At 41.5% G+C, this 17,830-nt stretch overlaps 1 protein-coding gene across 2 annotated transcripts in view; it reads right to left on the reverse strand.

Moving 5' to 3' along the window:
- The window catches only part of Sntb1 (syntrophin beta 1), a 252,097-nt gene that overhangs the window by 124,805 nt on the left and 109,462 nt on the right, over positions 1–17,830 (reverse strand). For both annotated transcript variants that reach the window (XM_052747831.1, XM_052747830.1), the window contains one exon: positions 14,749–14,965. In XM_052747831.1, coding sequence (XP_052603791.1) covers positions 14,749–14,965 — 217 coding nt within the window. The remainder of the gene's footprint in view (positions 1–14,748; positions 14,966–17,830) is intronic.

The following is a 17,830-nucleotide window of genomic DNA, read 5'->3' on the forward strand; positions in this document are numbered from 1 at the left end:
GCCATGATAGAAGACGGTCCCTCTGGATCTCTTCTACCTTTCCTGAAGTACAACAGTCCACTCCAAGCCCATCCAGAGCTTTGTAACCCTGACCACTCCCTGCTATCTTACACTCCTATAGCTTCCAGCTTCCCCCAAATCAACTGTCATATCTTCCCAGCCTCTTAATGGTGAAATCTGCATCATAATGGTTAAAATAAATCTTTTTGTTGTTCTTAAGAAAGGTTCTAGCCTGGCATGGTGATACACACCTTTAATCCCAGCAGAGATTAAATCTCAGAAGGCAGAGGCAGATGGATCTCTGAATTTGAGGCCAGGATAGCCAGAGTTACACAGAGAAACCGTTGAGGAGAAAGAGAGAGAGAGAGAGAGAGAGAGAGAGAGAGAGAGAGAGAGAGAGAGAGAGAGAGAGACAGAGACAGAGAGACAGAGAGAGACAGAGAGAGAGACAGAGAGAGAGACAGAGAGAGAGAGAGATCTCACTCACTTAGCACAGGTTAGCCTGGACTATGTAACTTGAGGCTGCAATTGAAGTCCTGATCTTTGTGCTGTCATCACTCAAGTGCTGAGATCACGGACATTCTCCACCACACCCAGCTTTAAAAGAAAGCCTTACTGAAACTCTACAGTGGGGTGTGACTTCCTATTATTAAACAGGAATCTACACATAGTGAATCCGGGCTGCCCATGGTGATGTCTCCAATGAAATCAGTGTTCGGATTCATCCCATGTTCTTAAAACTAGTTAACACTTGTATTGCCTATATCAGACCGATCATCAAAGAGGCAGAATTTAATACTTGTCTTGTTTTTTGAGACATGGTCTCACTCTAAATACACTAAGAATATATGTTTTTTTTTAAAGTTGTTTTTGCCCCCAGCTTTTCTTTATCCTTCTTTGCCTTGCTCTATGTTCCAAGATCCCAAATTCCACGGATTAAATGATGGCACGCGGGCTTGCTGGACTCTGGCTTCCATTTGTGTGTAGCTCCCTGGAAACATTAAAGGGGGATGTTAGAGCAGCGGTGGAACATCGGTCAGTGCTCTTAACTGCGGAGCCATCTCTCTCCTCTCTTTACGGTCCCTTCTTCCTTCTATCTATTTATTTTATTTTTTAGCCTGGCACTAGAAGAGAGAGATGGCTCAGTCGTTAAGAGCACTGACTGATGTTCCAGAGGACCCGGGTTCAATTCCCAGCACCCACACGAATGCACCTGGCCATCAGGTGTCCGATGACAACCCCCTCCCCCCCCCCAAAAAAAAGGCACCATGTGATCCCTCTCTCCTCTCTTTCCAAGAGGCTAGGTACAAACAGCAAGAAGCACCGCCTCCTTTTGGTCTATAGCCCAAGGTTATGGGTGGAGCAAATACTACTACTGCACAGTGGTCTGTGCTTAATCCCAGCTGGGATTCTCCCAGTTCCAGAGCTACTTGTCTCTGCTGCCTCCTCAGTCTGGGGGTGGTAACAGCTTCCTGCTGCTAAGATCTGGGTATGTGTTGGCTTTTTCAGACCAGCCCCCTCCTGTCTTAAACTATTCAAGTAGGTGTCACCTCTCCCGGTGAGTCAACAGTGGGATGGGGCTCACATGCAGAGACCTTGTTCAGGTAACAAGAATGTCCCCACATTAAGCACTGTCTAGTGAATCCTTCAAGGATGACACCTGTATCCTAGAACTGGGACTAATATTCTCTTAATTGCCCTTCTGGATTTTATGAGTGCTGTCTAATGCTACTGTTAGACGTGGAACAAATGCAAAAGCAAAACATGACACGTAGCATAGAACTTCAATAACCAAAGCTATCTAAGATTGAAATTTAAGAGACCGAGAAAACTGGGTGTGGTGACACTGGGCATGGGTATGGTCATCTCAGCACGCAAGGTGAGCATATTGCAAATTCAAGGCCAGCTTGGTAACAGAATGCAATTCTGTCCCCCAAACCAGACTCAAACAAAATGAAACATTGACAAAACTCAAACCCAAGAAGCCAGCAGTGTCAAAACTCCCATTCTAGCATTATTTAGAAACAAGGTGGCACCAACCTTCCATGTTTAAGCAGGAGTCACTTAAATGTACCCCAACTACTTTGTGCCCCAACTACTTTCCCCACTAAGGAAAACAAATTTCTGCACAAGTGGAAAGAGAGAACAAGGTCTCTGTATGTGAATTCCCATCCCCTTGTTGACTCACCAGCACAGGTGATACCCGCATGAATAGAGGATGTCTGTATGGTAAGTCTGGGGTTATTTTCAGAGCCATCATTATCTCAGCTGGAAAATCCTAGGGCAGCTATTTGCAAACCAAATGGAGTTCAATTAATGGATCAAGAGCAAAGGGACAAGACCTGTATTTTGAGAGTCAACATTAGCAAAAATCCTCGAGCACCCAGATGGCCAAGTTCAGCCTCTCCAAAAGCTCATACAAGAGGGGAAACTGAAAATTTCCTGGAGTGGGGTACTTGCAATACAGGAATGAACTAAAATGAACTGTGGACCTGTGGACCTGAATATCGATGAAATCATGGAATCTTTCTTTGTGCGACCTCTGAACTTTTTCTTAAGGCAAGTCAGAGATCTTTTTTTAGCTAGTGCTCTGTTGTTACAGAATTCTTACTAATTCATATCTCACTGATTAAAAATGTATGCTAATTAGTGCGAATGCTAAAGTTTATCTATGAAGGAAACAGATTTTCTTAAGAATAACAGGGCTCTGCTCTGAAATGTTTTTAAGCTCATTAAATCGAACCTATCATGCACTTGCTGTCTAGACAAGTATGTAAATTATGCTAAGATTCTTGTTGAACAAAGCACAGGGTGGCTTGGTCATTCATGTTAACCTCTCCTCCCTAAGAACCCGGCAAAGTAGGTCTAAACTCAGGGGGGGAGGAGAGGGGCAGTATTTCAATATGCATTGGAAAGGCAGGCAGCCATGAATACGTGGAGGAAGTTATATAATATATATAATATAATAGAGGGAGTTATAACCTAAAGGGGCACAGAGGAGTATTGGAGCTGCATGACCCAGAACCTCCAGAGAGGATTAGGCCTGAAAGTCAGAGTCCTCATGCATTCTGTATGCTAAATGTTGGGACTTTCAGAACAATGGCAGCCAGGTATCCCCTCACTCTCCATTCCCCGTCCACACCCAAAGAAAGAGTGGGTGATTCATTCTGGAGTAAATGAATAGACCCAGAAAAAGATCTTCTAAACACCACACGTCAGAATCAGAAGTAACTTCTTCCTATGGGAAGCTTGCCCAGTGATAACTACAACTCTACCGAGACTCACACAGGCTTTAATAGACTGCTTAGTCTCCCTCCATCTAAATAATGAACAGATAACAAGGGATCAGCAGACGGTTGAGGAATGCCTCCAACAGGGAAGATGAAAATGCCTCCAAAGCAAGCAAGCAAGCAATCAAGCAACAGAAATAAGAGCAAAGAGCCCAGTAAAAAATCAGCTAATTAACAGTCTCCAAGTGCTAGCAGAGAAAGTGATGTCTACAAAACAAGAAGAAAATTCTATGAAAAGGGAACATCGGACCACGGAAAGAGCTGCACCCTGATAGCTGAAATGTAAACAAAGCGTTCTCAAAAGAAATGTAAAAACCAGTTTTAAACCAATGTGCCAGGGCAACGGAGAATCACCTAGAAAACAAACGTAAGCAGGAATTCCAGCATCCTTCCAGCAGGAGATGTAGCGAGATGACTGTCAGAAGAGAGAGGGAGACATTAGCAACTGACTAATGGCAACAGATTCCTAGGATTTCAGATGTGAACTGCTAGACAGGCCTGCACATAGGTCATAAAATAAATGATGAATAACTACTATTAAAAAATAAATCTTTTAATTCTAATTTATTTTAAATTGCCTGTTTTTATTATTATCACCATTTTTGTACGTATGTGGTGTCTGTGTGCATAGGTGTTTGTGTGAATGTGAACCTGAATATTCATACATGTATATCATATGTGTAGAGACCAGAGGTCAATGTCAGATGCCTTCATCTATTACTCTCCACATAATTTTCCCCTATCATTTTATTTTTATATAAACAGCCACACTTACATTTGATGCATTCCCCTTTCTTTCCTCCAGCAACAAAACAGTTCACTGGGCTTTGTCTAGGTGATAAGCAAGTCGGTAGGCAGGCAGCTGGTAGATCGGTGATATGCCGGTAAGATAGATGAATATGCAGGACCAAAATGGTAGTTGTGGTGGTAACGTGCCTAATTTTAGGTCAAATATGTTACTTTTCAACAATAAAATACCGATGGTTTTGAAGTAGGCATCTTGATATCTCACCCAGACTGGTCTTCAGTTCTTGAATTCAAATAATCCCCCTGCTTCAAATACTTTTATAGCTGGGACTGTGGTGTTGTATTTTAAAGATAGAGAATTAGTGCAGCCCAGGCCTTGGTGTGTGGAGCTTAGAGGCACTGTGGAGAGTTTTATTAGTGGTGAAGGGGAGAGGGAGAAGGGGAAGGGAGAAGAGGGGAAGAGGGGGAGAGGGGAAGGGGGTGCTGAGGAGAGAAAAAGAGAAGGTGGGTAGGGCCCCACCTTTTATGAGGGGGCTTTACGCATGTGCAGAGAGACCACGTAGCAACGAAGGCATGACCCTGAGTTGGCCAAGGTATTGCCTGCGTATTGGCTAGGTCCCCAAGGGGTGGGTCTGAAAGCTAACAGACTGCAGACATGAATGAATGAATTTTACCTTTAGACGTTAAATATTTAACTTATTCTTTAAGCTGCAATTGAAAAATTGTAACATCAACTCTTTTTCTTTTATTAAAAATAGATTTTTTTCCACACAATATGTTCTGCTTATGGTTTCCCCTCCCCCTACTCCTCCCAGTTCCTCCCTACTTCCCATCTGGCTCCACACCCTTTCTGTCTCTAGTCAGAAAACAAATAGGCATCTAAGGAACAGTAATGAAATACAATAAGATAAAACAAAAACAAGTTGGAATAGGTCAAAACAAGCAAGCGAGAAAAAGAGTCAAAGAAAAAGAACATTGACTCTTACGATATATGTGGCCAAGGAAAAGGGATTCCGCTAGCATGCATCAGGAAGATTCTAGATCTAGATCTTGAAAAACCATCTTCTCCACAGATACAAAAACCCCTTTGTTAGTAACACCCGGACCTATAACTGAAGAATATTAAGAAATATTTGTTTTGATTTTAAGATAAAAAGGAAAACTGACACAAATGTCACTAAAGAGCTAGGGGATCGAACAAAGAAATGCTGAATGTTTAAAGTGGCCAGAAGGCGTCCCTTAGGAAGTGGGGTGGGGTGTGGCAGTGGAGAGCAGAGGGAAGGAGGAAGTCCTAGACTGACGACTTGGGATTTAATTTTATTCTTTGTATTGGGGATCAGACTGAGGTCCTCATATATACCAGGGCAAGCAACCTACTTTCGGGCCATGTCCCTAGGTCTTTCTTAAGTCTTCTATTCTGAGACAGGGTCTCCTTTAAGCTGCTAAGGTTAGCCTCGAACTCATTCCGTAGCTCAGATAGGCCTTGCAGTTGTGATCCTTTCCCGTCAGCCTTCCAAGTAGCTGAGATTACAGGCCTGTGCTACCGAGCCTAGCTGAGGACTTGGAATTTGACACGTAGATAATACTTAAGTTCTTCAGAGACTATGAGTTGAGAAATTAGAACATAGATCCTTGCAAAAAGTCAGCAATTTCAGCAGCCTTAAAAACCTCTTTGAAAGAATGTTTTCTTATGAAATAAATCTCTGCCCAACAGCTTGGGGACATGACCTGGAAAGTTCTCTGATCTCTGAGCAAAGAGGAAGAAATAAAAAGAAAACAACAGCAACAACATAACAGAGCTCCTCTGCGTTCCTTGTACCCGGTGATGACATTTTGACTTAAATCTATATTATGACATTGTTGTACTAATAGAAGCCCAAGACTGTCAACATTAAGCCACCCAGTCATCACAAACCACTCTACATGGCTCGAATGTCGAGCCATGTTTTCCAGAAAACATCACTGTTTATATGGGCAGATAAAAAAGAATATCTTAGACTGCAAACACCAGAACTCTAATACAGTTCTGGATTCCAGGGAGTCTAAGGTCAAGGATCTCGATGATTTGGTGTGTAGTATATATCTGCTCTTCATAGATAAGGGCTAGCATGTGCTGTCATGCAGCAGCAGGAGTGAATCAGCTCCTTGAAAACTTTTTTTATGGGCATTAATCTCAATCACTAATCATCCATTCACTTCACAAAAGCTCCATATCTTAATGATGTTACACAGAAGATTAGACTTCATCATATAAATTTGGGGGAGATAAGCATTTAAGAGCTATGCCCCCATCCCTCAAAATCCATGCCTTTTTTAGGTACAAAGCACACTCTTTCTATCCCAGTAGTCTCCCAAATCGTAACTTGTTCTAGCATCAACTTAAAATTTGAAGTCAGAAGTCTTATCTAGATATCCAACTCAGACTTGTGGGAGGTGAAGACTTGTTCCATCCTAAGGTAAGTTCCCCTCCAACTTTGAGACAGTGAAATCAAGCAAGACCCATGTTTGCAAAACACAGTGGTAGAGCAGGCTTAGGATAAATATCCCTGTTCCAGACGGGAGAACCTGGGAAGGAAAAGGATAGTACCAGATCCTACTCAAATCCAAACCCAGCAAGCTAACATTATATCATAAGTCTTCAGGATATCTTTGACTCAGAACCCTCCTCTCCTTACATAGTCAGTTGGGGTTTTGGTCCCCAGTCTCCAGGTGACCCTATCTCCCATGGCTTTCCTGAAACAGACCAGATGGAAGGTCTTAGGAGTTGAAGTCACTTGCCTATAGCTTTCCTAGGATGGATTTGCATGCTGGTAAGTGGGCTGGTTTGTAATCTCCACGATTGCTATGCCTTTATGACCTCATTGAAAATTGTTTTAGTAGGAGGTCTCTTCAGTGGCCTTACCCTGTGGCTTGGGTCCTAGAACTTTACAATGTGTCCTTTGAAATGGAGGTGGTGGTGGCCATGGGTTCATAGTGTATACACCAGTGTAGATGCAGAACCATAGAAACTCGAGTATCATCTGGGGCAACAGGAGCATTGGATCATAATTGTGCAAGGAACACAGCTTTGTGATTGTTCTGTTCTCAAGGCCTCGACATTCTGGGCCTACAAAGTGCAAGACAGCTCCAAAGAGCTCTTAAATGTCTCTGAGGCCATCTTTTAACTGTCTTATTGAGTAGTATCTGGCTTTCATCTATCTATACTAGCCTCCTTACTAAAAGTTCACTTGGCCATGCTCTCTGTATTCTTCCTGAACACATTCTTTCAATCTTACAACACAGCTAGATTGAGAATTTTCAACGTATTTAAATTATCTTTTCCTTTCGGGTATACATTTCATCCTTAATTTCTTTCTTTCTTCTTGTGTTTTAACTACAAGCAGTCAAGAGAAGGCCTGACTCAGCACTTTGTTTAGGTATTTCTTCTATCAAATATTTTAGTTCATCACTCAAAACACTTCTACAAGACAGTAGGATATGAACACAACTCAGCTGATTTCCTTGACACTTTTTAAGTCTCTTTTCAAAGGACACTAGTCCTATTCATGAGGAACTGACCTTAAACTTAATTATTTCCTATAGCCTCCACCTCTTTTTTTTTTTTAAACACAATGCTTTGTTAATTCTTTGAGATACAAAATACATAAACTATATTTTGATTCACTGATGGAGATGTCGTTCTGTATGCTGTGAATATGTGTTGCTCTGATTGGTTGATAAATAAAGCTTGTTTGGCCAACGGTGAGTCAGAATAAGGTTAGGCGGGACATTTCAACTAGAGAGAGAGGAAGAAGAAAGGCAGAGCTGGGAGATGCTGCTAAGACGCGAGATGTAAAGTACCGGTAAGCCACAAGCCATTTGGCAAAGTATAGATTTAGAGAAATGGGTTAATTTAAGATATTTAGGGAGAAGCCTGAGCCATTAGGCCATATAGTTTAAAAATAATATAAGCCTCTGTGTGTTTATTTGGGTCTGAGCGGCTTCAGGACTGGGCAGGACACAGGAAAACTTTCAGCTACAACTCACTCCCTACTCTTATCTTTTATTCCTCCCAGATTCATTCTGCCCCTCGCTACCCATTTCCAACATTGTGCCTTTTTTATTTTAGAACCCACCGAGTCCTAGTTGTGCTGCCCACATACTTATGGGTATGAGCCCATCCACTGGAGTGTGGTCAACTGCACCTTTAATGAAAACCAATTCTCCCATTCCCAGAAGCTCTCAATTGTCAATATTTTCCTCTACCTTTTCCTCTATGCCAGAATATTGACTGACTTGATTTTGTACAGGACTTAAGCAGGAAACCATAGATGCTGTAAGTTCATGATCACAGTGGTGGTACTATTATATCCAGAAGATACCCTCTCACTCTGGATTTCCCCAGCCTCTGACTTAACAATCTATCAGCCCCTATTCCTGAGCCTTGGGGAGTGGTAGGGATTTAGCTGTTTCCTGTGTGGTTGAACAATCTATATCCCGCCTTCTAATACTACTGAATGGAAGATTAGGTTTCAACATTAGACCCTGGAAGGCATACAAATATTGTATATTTAAAGAACTTGAGAACAGGTAAAGTAGTAAGAAAGAATAAATGATAATATTGGGATTTATAATCTATGCTTTCTAATTTCAAATTGTGTTTTATCCCCCCTGTGATACAGCATGTAGTTCATGTGGATAAACTTTTCACATTAGGATAAATTTGAAATTTCATATTTTATTTCATATAGCATAGTTACACATTGATTTTACATTCTCCTCCTGTTTTCAGATGTAATGTAAATCGGGATCTCTGAGCAATAGATCCCTTTATGAAGCAACCATTAAGTGTCCAATCAAGAATAAAAAAAATTAAGAAAATATGTATTTGGTGAGCCTCTTTATAGGGAAGTCATCTTGAGGAGAAAAGATAGATGTAAGTGCCTCATGAATCTTCATTATGAATGCAATTAAGGAGGAAAATTGTCAACAATATTCAAAGTTTAATGAGTATAGTGGGGAGTTCTACATAAGGTATGGGGTAAGGAGGAAATAAATTTAAGCCAATAAAATGCTCATTCTTCTGCTGGTAGTCACTAAAATGTTATTTGTCTATAAATATGGAGCTAAAGTATTTGGGATCATCTAAAATTCTAACTGAACAAAGTGAAATGAAAGCAACCTCAGAGAGCCAGGACTAGGAAGTGATTCAGGTTGATAACCAAACCCAAACTCTGTTCTGTTTTGACTCTCACCAGAGAAAAGAACCATGGGAAATAAGGAGGTTTAATTAGCCATGAAACGACAGGGGAACCATTCAGGGAAACCACAGGTTATTTATGTTTATACAGAGGAAAGGGAGTTGGCAAGGCAAAATGCTACATACTGGCCACTTTGGAAAGGCTCTCCCCTTGCTAGAAAGATCAGCTCCATCTTTTTTACGTGAAGCACTTCAAATGTATTAGCCCATCTTGTATTGATTCCAAACTTATCAAATAACTACTGTGGTACTTAAATTTCTCATGTAGCTAGCCCACACAGAGAAAATGCATGCTTTAGTTGCCTTGGAAGTCAGCAATGTTGGAGTAACTTGGTGTTCTGGTATTCCCGCTTATATTTGCATTTGTCTTCCAACACAGCCTGTCCACAATAGGAGCACATCAAGATCCTCCCTTGCAAGCAAGCCTGTTTGCTTGACAAGTGCATTGATCACCTAAGTGGATTCTGGCTATTAGGTTAATGCGAGTCAACCTTTTAGAGATGGATCCATTCTTGCAGGCCTTTAAATCAAGTTGCTGACTTTCTGTGGCTGAAGTTGAGCTTCTGACTTATGGTGACATCACTGATGGTGCTTTGCAGAAAGAAATCCGAGTGTGTTCTACAGGACTTACCAGATCCCACCTCTCTGAGTCACTGTGCCAAGTAGACATTTCCAGCTGAATCCTGAACGACACTCTCACCAGAGCACCTTGTGTAGAAACACATACTGTTTTCCAAAGCACGTTGAGTGTATCTCTTTGTACTTTACGCATGAAATACAGAGTGAACTCTGTTGTGTAGTTCACAAGGTGGTGAACTGATACCTCATAACTCTGCCTGTGTTGGCACAGCTGCGCACACCCACTACCAGGCTGGTTAATGCATTATCCGAGTTTCAGCAAATTTTCTATGTATGGGGAGAGAATGTTGCTTTAATCTAGTCCCTCATATTCAAAACTATCCAGTGAAAGATGTCTTCAAAAGAAAAATTTGAAGAAGTAAGAATGTCCAAAATGGACAGATAAGTATGCTGTTTATCATATATTAGCGAGAACATTCTTAAATAGCTCCTTTGTACTGAACAAACTTCCTGAAAGCTCGGGTAGTGGGATGAAAATGCACAAAGCCTCAGATTTCAAGAACCACGTAGTTCAGGAACTAGGTAGGCATGTAAGAAATAGTTGTCAGTCTTTAAGAAGGTTGCAATAAGTAAACAGAGCTGCATGGAAGGTGTAGCAAGAGTGATGTCCAGGTGGGGTTCACTTCTGCTGGGGCTTAGACAAGGGCCTTTGGGAAGATGACAGGGAGGTGACTGCCGGCCTTACACAAATTGCCTAAGCACTGCTGGAGAATAAAGGCTGGAAATGTAGGGGCCAGTGCTGGGCAATTAGGGAGGGTACAAAGCTTACTGGGACTTTTATACAGTACTGAAGAATATAGATATTATTATGTGGGGGGGAGAGAGAGACTGTTTGAACAAATGGATAAATACAGGGTTTCTTTTTCCATTGATTAGGAGGATGGGGGCTGGAAAAGTTAGCAAACTGCAAACAAAGCATAAGAAAGGATATGGCTCCAAATACTCTGGTGGAGCACAGATGTGGCTGGGATGAGGACACTGGGTGTGAAGGCCAAGCATTAACTATGAAAAGCAGGGGACATGTAAAGAGGTAGCATTTGAAAAGAGTATGTTGTCCTCATTGATAGCCACTAGCAGTGACATTCTTGTGGATTTGGTGCCTGCTGAGTGACCTTTTTCATAGAAAGAGCAGCAATCTTGCCTGCTGTTCTATGGCTGTTTCTATTTGAGAAATTGAGCATTAAAGGTTTTAATGCAAACTGTGAGCGAACTGTGTGTCGCCCACTGAGGGCATCAGTCCCTGAGAGGCTTAGTGGCATTTGTCAATCTGTTCTCATGTTCTGGCACCCAGGGGGCTGTTAACTCCTGGCTGACAGTTCAGGTGAACTGTTCTGCCAGGTGTTGAGGTCGGAGACAAGGGAGGTAATGATCCAGAAACTGGTTTGGTGTCAGCCAAGGCTGGGTGAATATCCCAGCTCTTCTGCTTGTCTTAACTCCCAATCCTCAGCGAAGCTCATAATGTGGGGATGGAGTATGTAGAGGATGGTTAATTGCGTTCAATGATGAGTTCTTGCTTAACTTGATGTAGCTGTGTCAGAACAAAGACTTCTCCAAGCCTGTGTCTAGACACAGAGCCCACACTCTTTGCTCCTTTTCTCTCTTTTACAATAACCCTGTGTGCTGACTTCCATGATTATCTTTTAGTGATTGGCTGGGGGTTTAGTGTATATTTCTTCTATAGTCCAAGGGTTACTTACGGAGAGTGTTTTAAAAAAACAAAACAAAACAAAAAGAAAGATATTTTAGGTTTGATTTGATTGTTAATTTTCTGGCTTCGGCCCACTTCTGCCAGAGGCTGTTGTTTATATTTATTCTATTGTATGGGGTTTACTACATTCTCTTTGTGGTGTACTCTATGCCCAATTGTATGCGTGTTCTGTGTGTATTTAAGATCAGATGAGATTGCTAGTGTCATGGTGTTATTTATGATTATAGACTCCATGTACATGTAAAATGAAAGTGCGTTCTCTAATAGCATGATGCAAATTTTAGGATAGATCTAGGAACAGTTTATTTTGCTATTCAAGCCTTCCATATCCTCATTCATCCTCTGCCTTTCATGTGACTCATCTTGGACTGAGAGTGACATATATTAAATTACCTTACCCTATCACACTTCTGTTTCTCAGTGCTCTTTCTATAGCTTCTGCTATACAAGCTGCTGCTGTATTGTTATTTGGATTGTGTTTAAATCTATCAAATGCTTCTTGCAAATTTTGGTCTTCAGCATAAATCAGCCCTGCTTTGTTCTGTTTTCCCGCTCTTCACCCTGCAATGTACCTCGTTGTATATCAAGATTGAAATCTTTGCTCTCTGTTGCTGCTCCTCTGCATTAGTTTAGTGGGCTCCTGCCAGGTCTTGCATCTCGCACCTCCGAGATCACTTTGTGTTAGGAGTTTCTTGTAGTCAGCAGAGTTGTGGTTTGCCAATATTGTATTTCTGATTGGTAATGCTATATTCTTCCGAGCATGTAAATACAATTCTATAAGACATTTGTTTCCTTTTTCTTTTTTTTCTTCACTAGGGGCAAGTCTCATCCTTATCTCTTTGGGAGCAGTGATTCAGGACCTATCTGGACCTGAAGTCCCCGCCTGCACCATCTGTCTCAGCTGGACCCCTATTTTTAGTTCTGCCCTGTTGTTTCTCATATCCCAGCAGGACAGGTTCTGCCTCTCCCACCCAGGATGCTGTGCAGATAATTCATCAGTGGTAGACTTAAGCAGCAGTGGTATTAAGCTTTAAAAATCCATTCCCCTCTCTAGATAGACACACATAATGGAATTTCCAGTATTATTAAAGCCTGAGGTTTCTCAAAATAGTCTTGATAATTGATTGACCTCATGCCGTTCATAGGTCATACATGTTACAGCATATAAGTCTACTGCTAGAAAGAACAACAGAAAAAAATTCATAAACTTTTTCTTCAAGTTATTAATAACATCTATGATTTCTGGAAATTTCTATGTCTTCCCAATTTGTTTTTGCTCATAGAGTGTGGACAATAATAACATCACAGATAGCTGTTAGGAGGACTACCATGTGCTAAGATGTCAGATATGAAGCAGGTGATATGAAGGACCTGGCAAGAAATTCTGTGAAGCCCCTAAGTATGAAGAACAGAGATGAGAAAGAGCATCCATCCCCTTGACAAAGGAAAAGCTGCTTCTGGACTTCTGCTGCTTAGAGCCCTGCCCGCAGCAGTGTGTGCCCAACTGTAGCCACCATTTTTCTTTTTTTAGGAATGTAAAAGTCTATCTTTAAGATGTGAAACTTCACAATATTCAATATGACAACTAGTTTGAGTTTATTTAAAATGGTGGTTAGACTATTAAAAAACAAAACACGCACAAGTCAAGTATACCTATAAGCTGTGACTTTGCAATCGCTGGACTAAAGGAATTAACATAAAACATAGTACAAGATAAGCACACCACAGAGTGTGAACCCATTGCATCTGAAACCTTGACATTAGATTCTTGGGAGAATGGACTTCTTTGGTTAGGTGAGTAGGACCCAAGGGAGGTGGAAATTCGGAGCAATCAGGAAATCAACTGCAGGCCCAGGGAATCAGTGGAAATGGAGGGAGAGCCAAATGGATCGGGGAGGAGGAGGGTCATCAAGGAAGGTCCTCATTCCATCTGTCCTGACTCCTCTCTGGATGCTGCTTGCTGGATCTCTCTTATGACCAGCCCATCCCTGTGCTGCTCAGAGGACACTGGGAAGGGAGCTGGGGAGGAGGGCAGTGGGGTGTGACAGGTGGTTGGAGCCAGAAGGGCCCTAGCAGCTTCCTTGGAGTGAACTTCTTGGGATGAGAACTAAAGCCCACATGGAGTTAGGAGGCCAAGAGTCCATTTCCTCCCTGCCCCAGTCACTTTGGCTTTCCCTCATCAGAAACTGTGAACCTAGCCAAATACTTCCTATTCGTGGGTGTTGCAGCTGTCCCACACATGTTGTGAAGAATGACCAGTAGAGCTATTTCTATTTTTAGCACTTTAATGTGGATGCAAAGGTCACCAAGAGTTCCCATGTGTTGCCTCAGTTCTGTCTCTCTCTCTCTCTCCTCCTCTCTGCTTAATTCTCGTCTTTGATTCCTTTTCCTACAAGTTGTGTATGGTGTGATCAGATAATTTTGGAGTGAAAAGAGACCATAAGCTTTTACTTCACTTTTGCTGTCCTTCGGAGTGCCCTGAATTAGGGGGAATGTCTATCCTGTGGCATTCAGAGTCACTTATGAACTTCGGAAAAGAGCCCAACAAGCTGAGTGATGCCGTTTCTTAACCTCTTATGGATGAGAAGAGCTTTAAGTCTTCTGCCATCTGACCCTCCTAGGCCACTGTTGAGGATGCTGGGGCTCAGGCAGGCAGAGTTGCCTTTTACTAACACGACTAACACTTGTCATGTACACACTCATTGTAGTGCACACTCATTCCAGTGCTAAGCACTTCGCAGTGTTTCCTCATTTAGTTCTCACAAGCTGATATCTATTTCAATTATTCCCATCTTAGAAGTGACAAAAACAAGTTTGAGGAACTTACCTAAAATCCCACAGACTCACAATGAACAAACAAGGAAAGATACTGGGACCCTGATTCCAATTCTCCCACTCTACCTAGAAACTGGGTCATGTGCATTTACATCATGATGATAAAGAATGGAAGAATGGGCAGGATCCTGGATGGAATATCTCCCTCTTTCAATATGTATCTTCCTCATGCTTGGAGGGTGAGAGGACCTTTCAGTCTATACATGAGAATGATGGAGTCTTTTCAGACATGAGCACAACCTGGCAAATTCTTTCATAACCTCAGAGGCCAGGAAAGTTTGCCCCATTACCTGTTTTCAGGGTCAGCCAAGGTCATGCTCCTGGTGACATAACACATCTTGAGGGGGATGCTTTTCCGGTCTCTATGGAAGGAGAAGGACTGGGATGACAGAGGGTCTGCAGAGCTGCCCCCTAATCTAGGGGACTCAGGTGGAGGCGTTTCCCATCCAATTTCAGACACAGGTGATCCTTTCTTCACATAAGGCGTGGCTTCTCTCATGTACTTCACTGCGAGAGAGAGAGAGAGAGAGAGAGAGAGAGAGAGAGAGAGAGAGAGAGAGAGAGAGAGAGAGAGAGAGACAGAAAGAAAGAGAGAGAGAGAGAGAGAGAAGAGGCACTTTTAGGAACATCAGGGTTGGTATAGCACACATACAGCAAAAAGTAACATTTATGTGTTGGAGGTAATCAACAGTTGTCTAATTTGACTCAAGACCCACTCAACAGGAAGGAACACATGCCTGATACTGTAAACCCAGCCAACAAGGAGGTAAAATACTCATCTTTGTACCTACTGGGTAGTGCACTTTTCATCCTTTATCAAAGAAGCTTCCTTTTTCAGCTACTACAGAAGTTTACTACAGAGATCTCCAACTTGTCAAAATGCAGAGAGTAAGTGGGTATCCATCGCCAGTTGGGTCATCTACAACAGAACCCCTAACTTAAGGCTCATGCAACAGTGAAGAAGGGGTGGAGAGACTATAAGAACCACAGGACCAAGAAAACTGCTAGCTAGGGTCATCTATACATGACAGGGAAAATGCACCCATGAATTCTCGACAATGTGGATGTCTTCACAAGACCACACTGATTGAAATATCAATGTGGATGGGCAAAATTCCACATGGGCTTACCCCTAGAATGAAGAGCTATGTGCAACAATGGCTGCTGAAGGAGGGAGAAGCAATTCTCTCCAGGAATGGCCCCCAGTGAGTTTTCCAGTCTTAGTGGTCAGCTCTGAACATATACATAAAACAACACTAATGGGACTCAGTAGATTTTGAGTGTGTGTGTGTGTGTGTGTGTGTGTGTGTGTGTGTGTGTGTGTGCCAATAGTAAGTTTAGAACAAGGTCATGAATTTGAAAGTAGGTAGTTGAAAGAACACAGGAGAGTTAGAGAGGGGAGAGGGAGGGATGTGAATGATGTAAATAAATACACTGTATTCATATATAGAATTCTCAAAAAAAAAAAAGAATGGCGAGTTGCATTTCTGGAAAATTTCTGTCTCTGAAAGAAACTTGAATTGGACATGCTGTTAGCACCAAGCCTCTTAAATTCCAAACAAGATTCAGGTTTTCTGTTCCTTTCAACATAATTATCCTATTATTTAAATTATGTATCAACGACAATCTTAGAACTCGCTATTACAGTGTTCTTCAGTTGGAAATTGCGTGTGGCTTTTTTCAATTGTGACAATGTCTATCTTTTCTGATTATAAGTCATATTCTAGAAGAAAGACTGAAAACAAGTAGTCAGATGACACGAAGTGTAACCTAGGCTGAAAGACATATAATTTAATGCAGATGTAAGGAATCTAGTAGGCACGCCCCTGCCTGGGATGCTATTATTATGCTCAGAAGGAGGGTACACTTTTCAACTTAAATGGTGTTAAAATCATGTATACAAAGAAATGAATATGAATGTCTATATTCTAGTGGCAAAATCTGTAGTAGCAGAGCCATTATTTTTCAATGCTGAGAGCTAGAAAATAACAGTTAAATACATTGTAATCTCTATAGATATTAAAGTAAGATTAGATATAGATATGTTGATGGAGTAAGACTTTCAAGATCTATGATCAGTGAAAACACAAAGTAGATAGCACTCTATGTACAATGGCACCTTTGTGTATAAAATCACACACACGCACACATTTGTGATTTGATATATGTTTATATATAATATATATATATATACTAAAAGATATGCATATTTATATATAACTTCAATTTTTAGATATGAATGTAGCACTAATTCTAATTGGTCTTTTTGTTTGTTTGTTTGTTTGTTTTCGAGACAGTGTTTCTCTATGTAGTTTTGATGCCTGTCCTAGATCTCACTATGTAGACCAGGCTGGCCTTGAACTCACAGAGATCCTCCTGGCTCTGCCTCCCAAGTGCTGGGATTAAAGTCATGTGCCTCCGCTGTCCAGCCTAATTAGTCTTAATAATAAGAACCTGGAGCCACATACTGGGGCGAAAGCTGAAAGATCAGAGTAGCAGTACAGCCAGCCACTAGAAAGACTTCTTACCTCTAGCAACCCTCAGCCTGAAAGATGGTCTGAGCTCCTGTCTCCTCCCACCATATATTCCTCTCTCTGCCTAGCCATATCATTTCCTGACTCCATCTCCACAGTGCTGAGATTTAAGGTGTGAGTTTCCAAGTGCTGGGATCAAAGGAGTGTGCCACCACTGCCTGGCTCTGTTTCTCTTTTAGACTGGATCAACCTCATATAGCCAGGTTGGCCTTAAACTCACAGAGATCTATCTGCCTCTAACTCCCGAGTGCTGGGATTAAAGGTGTGTGCCACCACTGCATGTCTTCTATGGCTAACTAATGGCTTAGCTCTTTACTCTGATCTTCAGAAAAACTTTATTTATTAGATCACAAACAATATATCACCACATATGAACTCCAGAAAATATTGATGTAGTTTGTTTGGGGGAATGGAATGAAAAGTCAACATGATGGACATAGACTTTTGCTATTCATTTGTGCATTTTTTGATTTAACCATATTCATATATTACTTTTGTAAGATTAAAAAGGGTAACAAGACTAAATACAACATTTAGAAGTTCTTCTCTTTCTCATGTTTGCCTAGGTATTCCACAATAATTTGTTTCTCCTAAATTTAAACATTGTTCCTTAGACATCTTTTGAGTTGACTGTGGGAGACTAGCTCTCACTTTTACCCCAGGGTACTCTTGAGGAGGGTGAAGTGAGAAATATTTATATAGAAGGATAAAGGGGAGATAAACAAAAACACAGAATAGCCTCAGGAGGGCCTGGATCCTTATTCACCAGTCCCTTCTGTCTCTTCTAAAGGGCTATTTCTAGGAATGTCAATGGGTAGAGCAAAGACTTCTCCCTAGC

The sequence above is a fragment of the Peromyscus californicus genome, unplaced genomic scaffold (assembly GCF_007827085.1).
Source record: "Peromyscus californicus insignis strain IS unplaced genomic scaffold, ASM782708v3 Scaffold_20__1_contigs__length_68692818, whole genome shotgun sequence".
Taxonomy (NCBI): domain Eukaryota; kingdom Metazoa; phylum Chordata; class Mammalia; order Rodentia; family Cricetidae; genus Peromyscus; species Peromyscus californicus.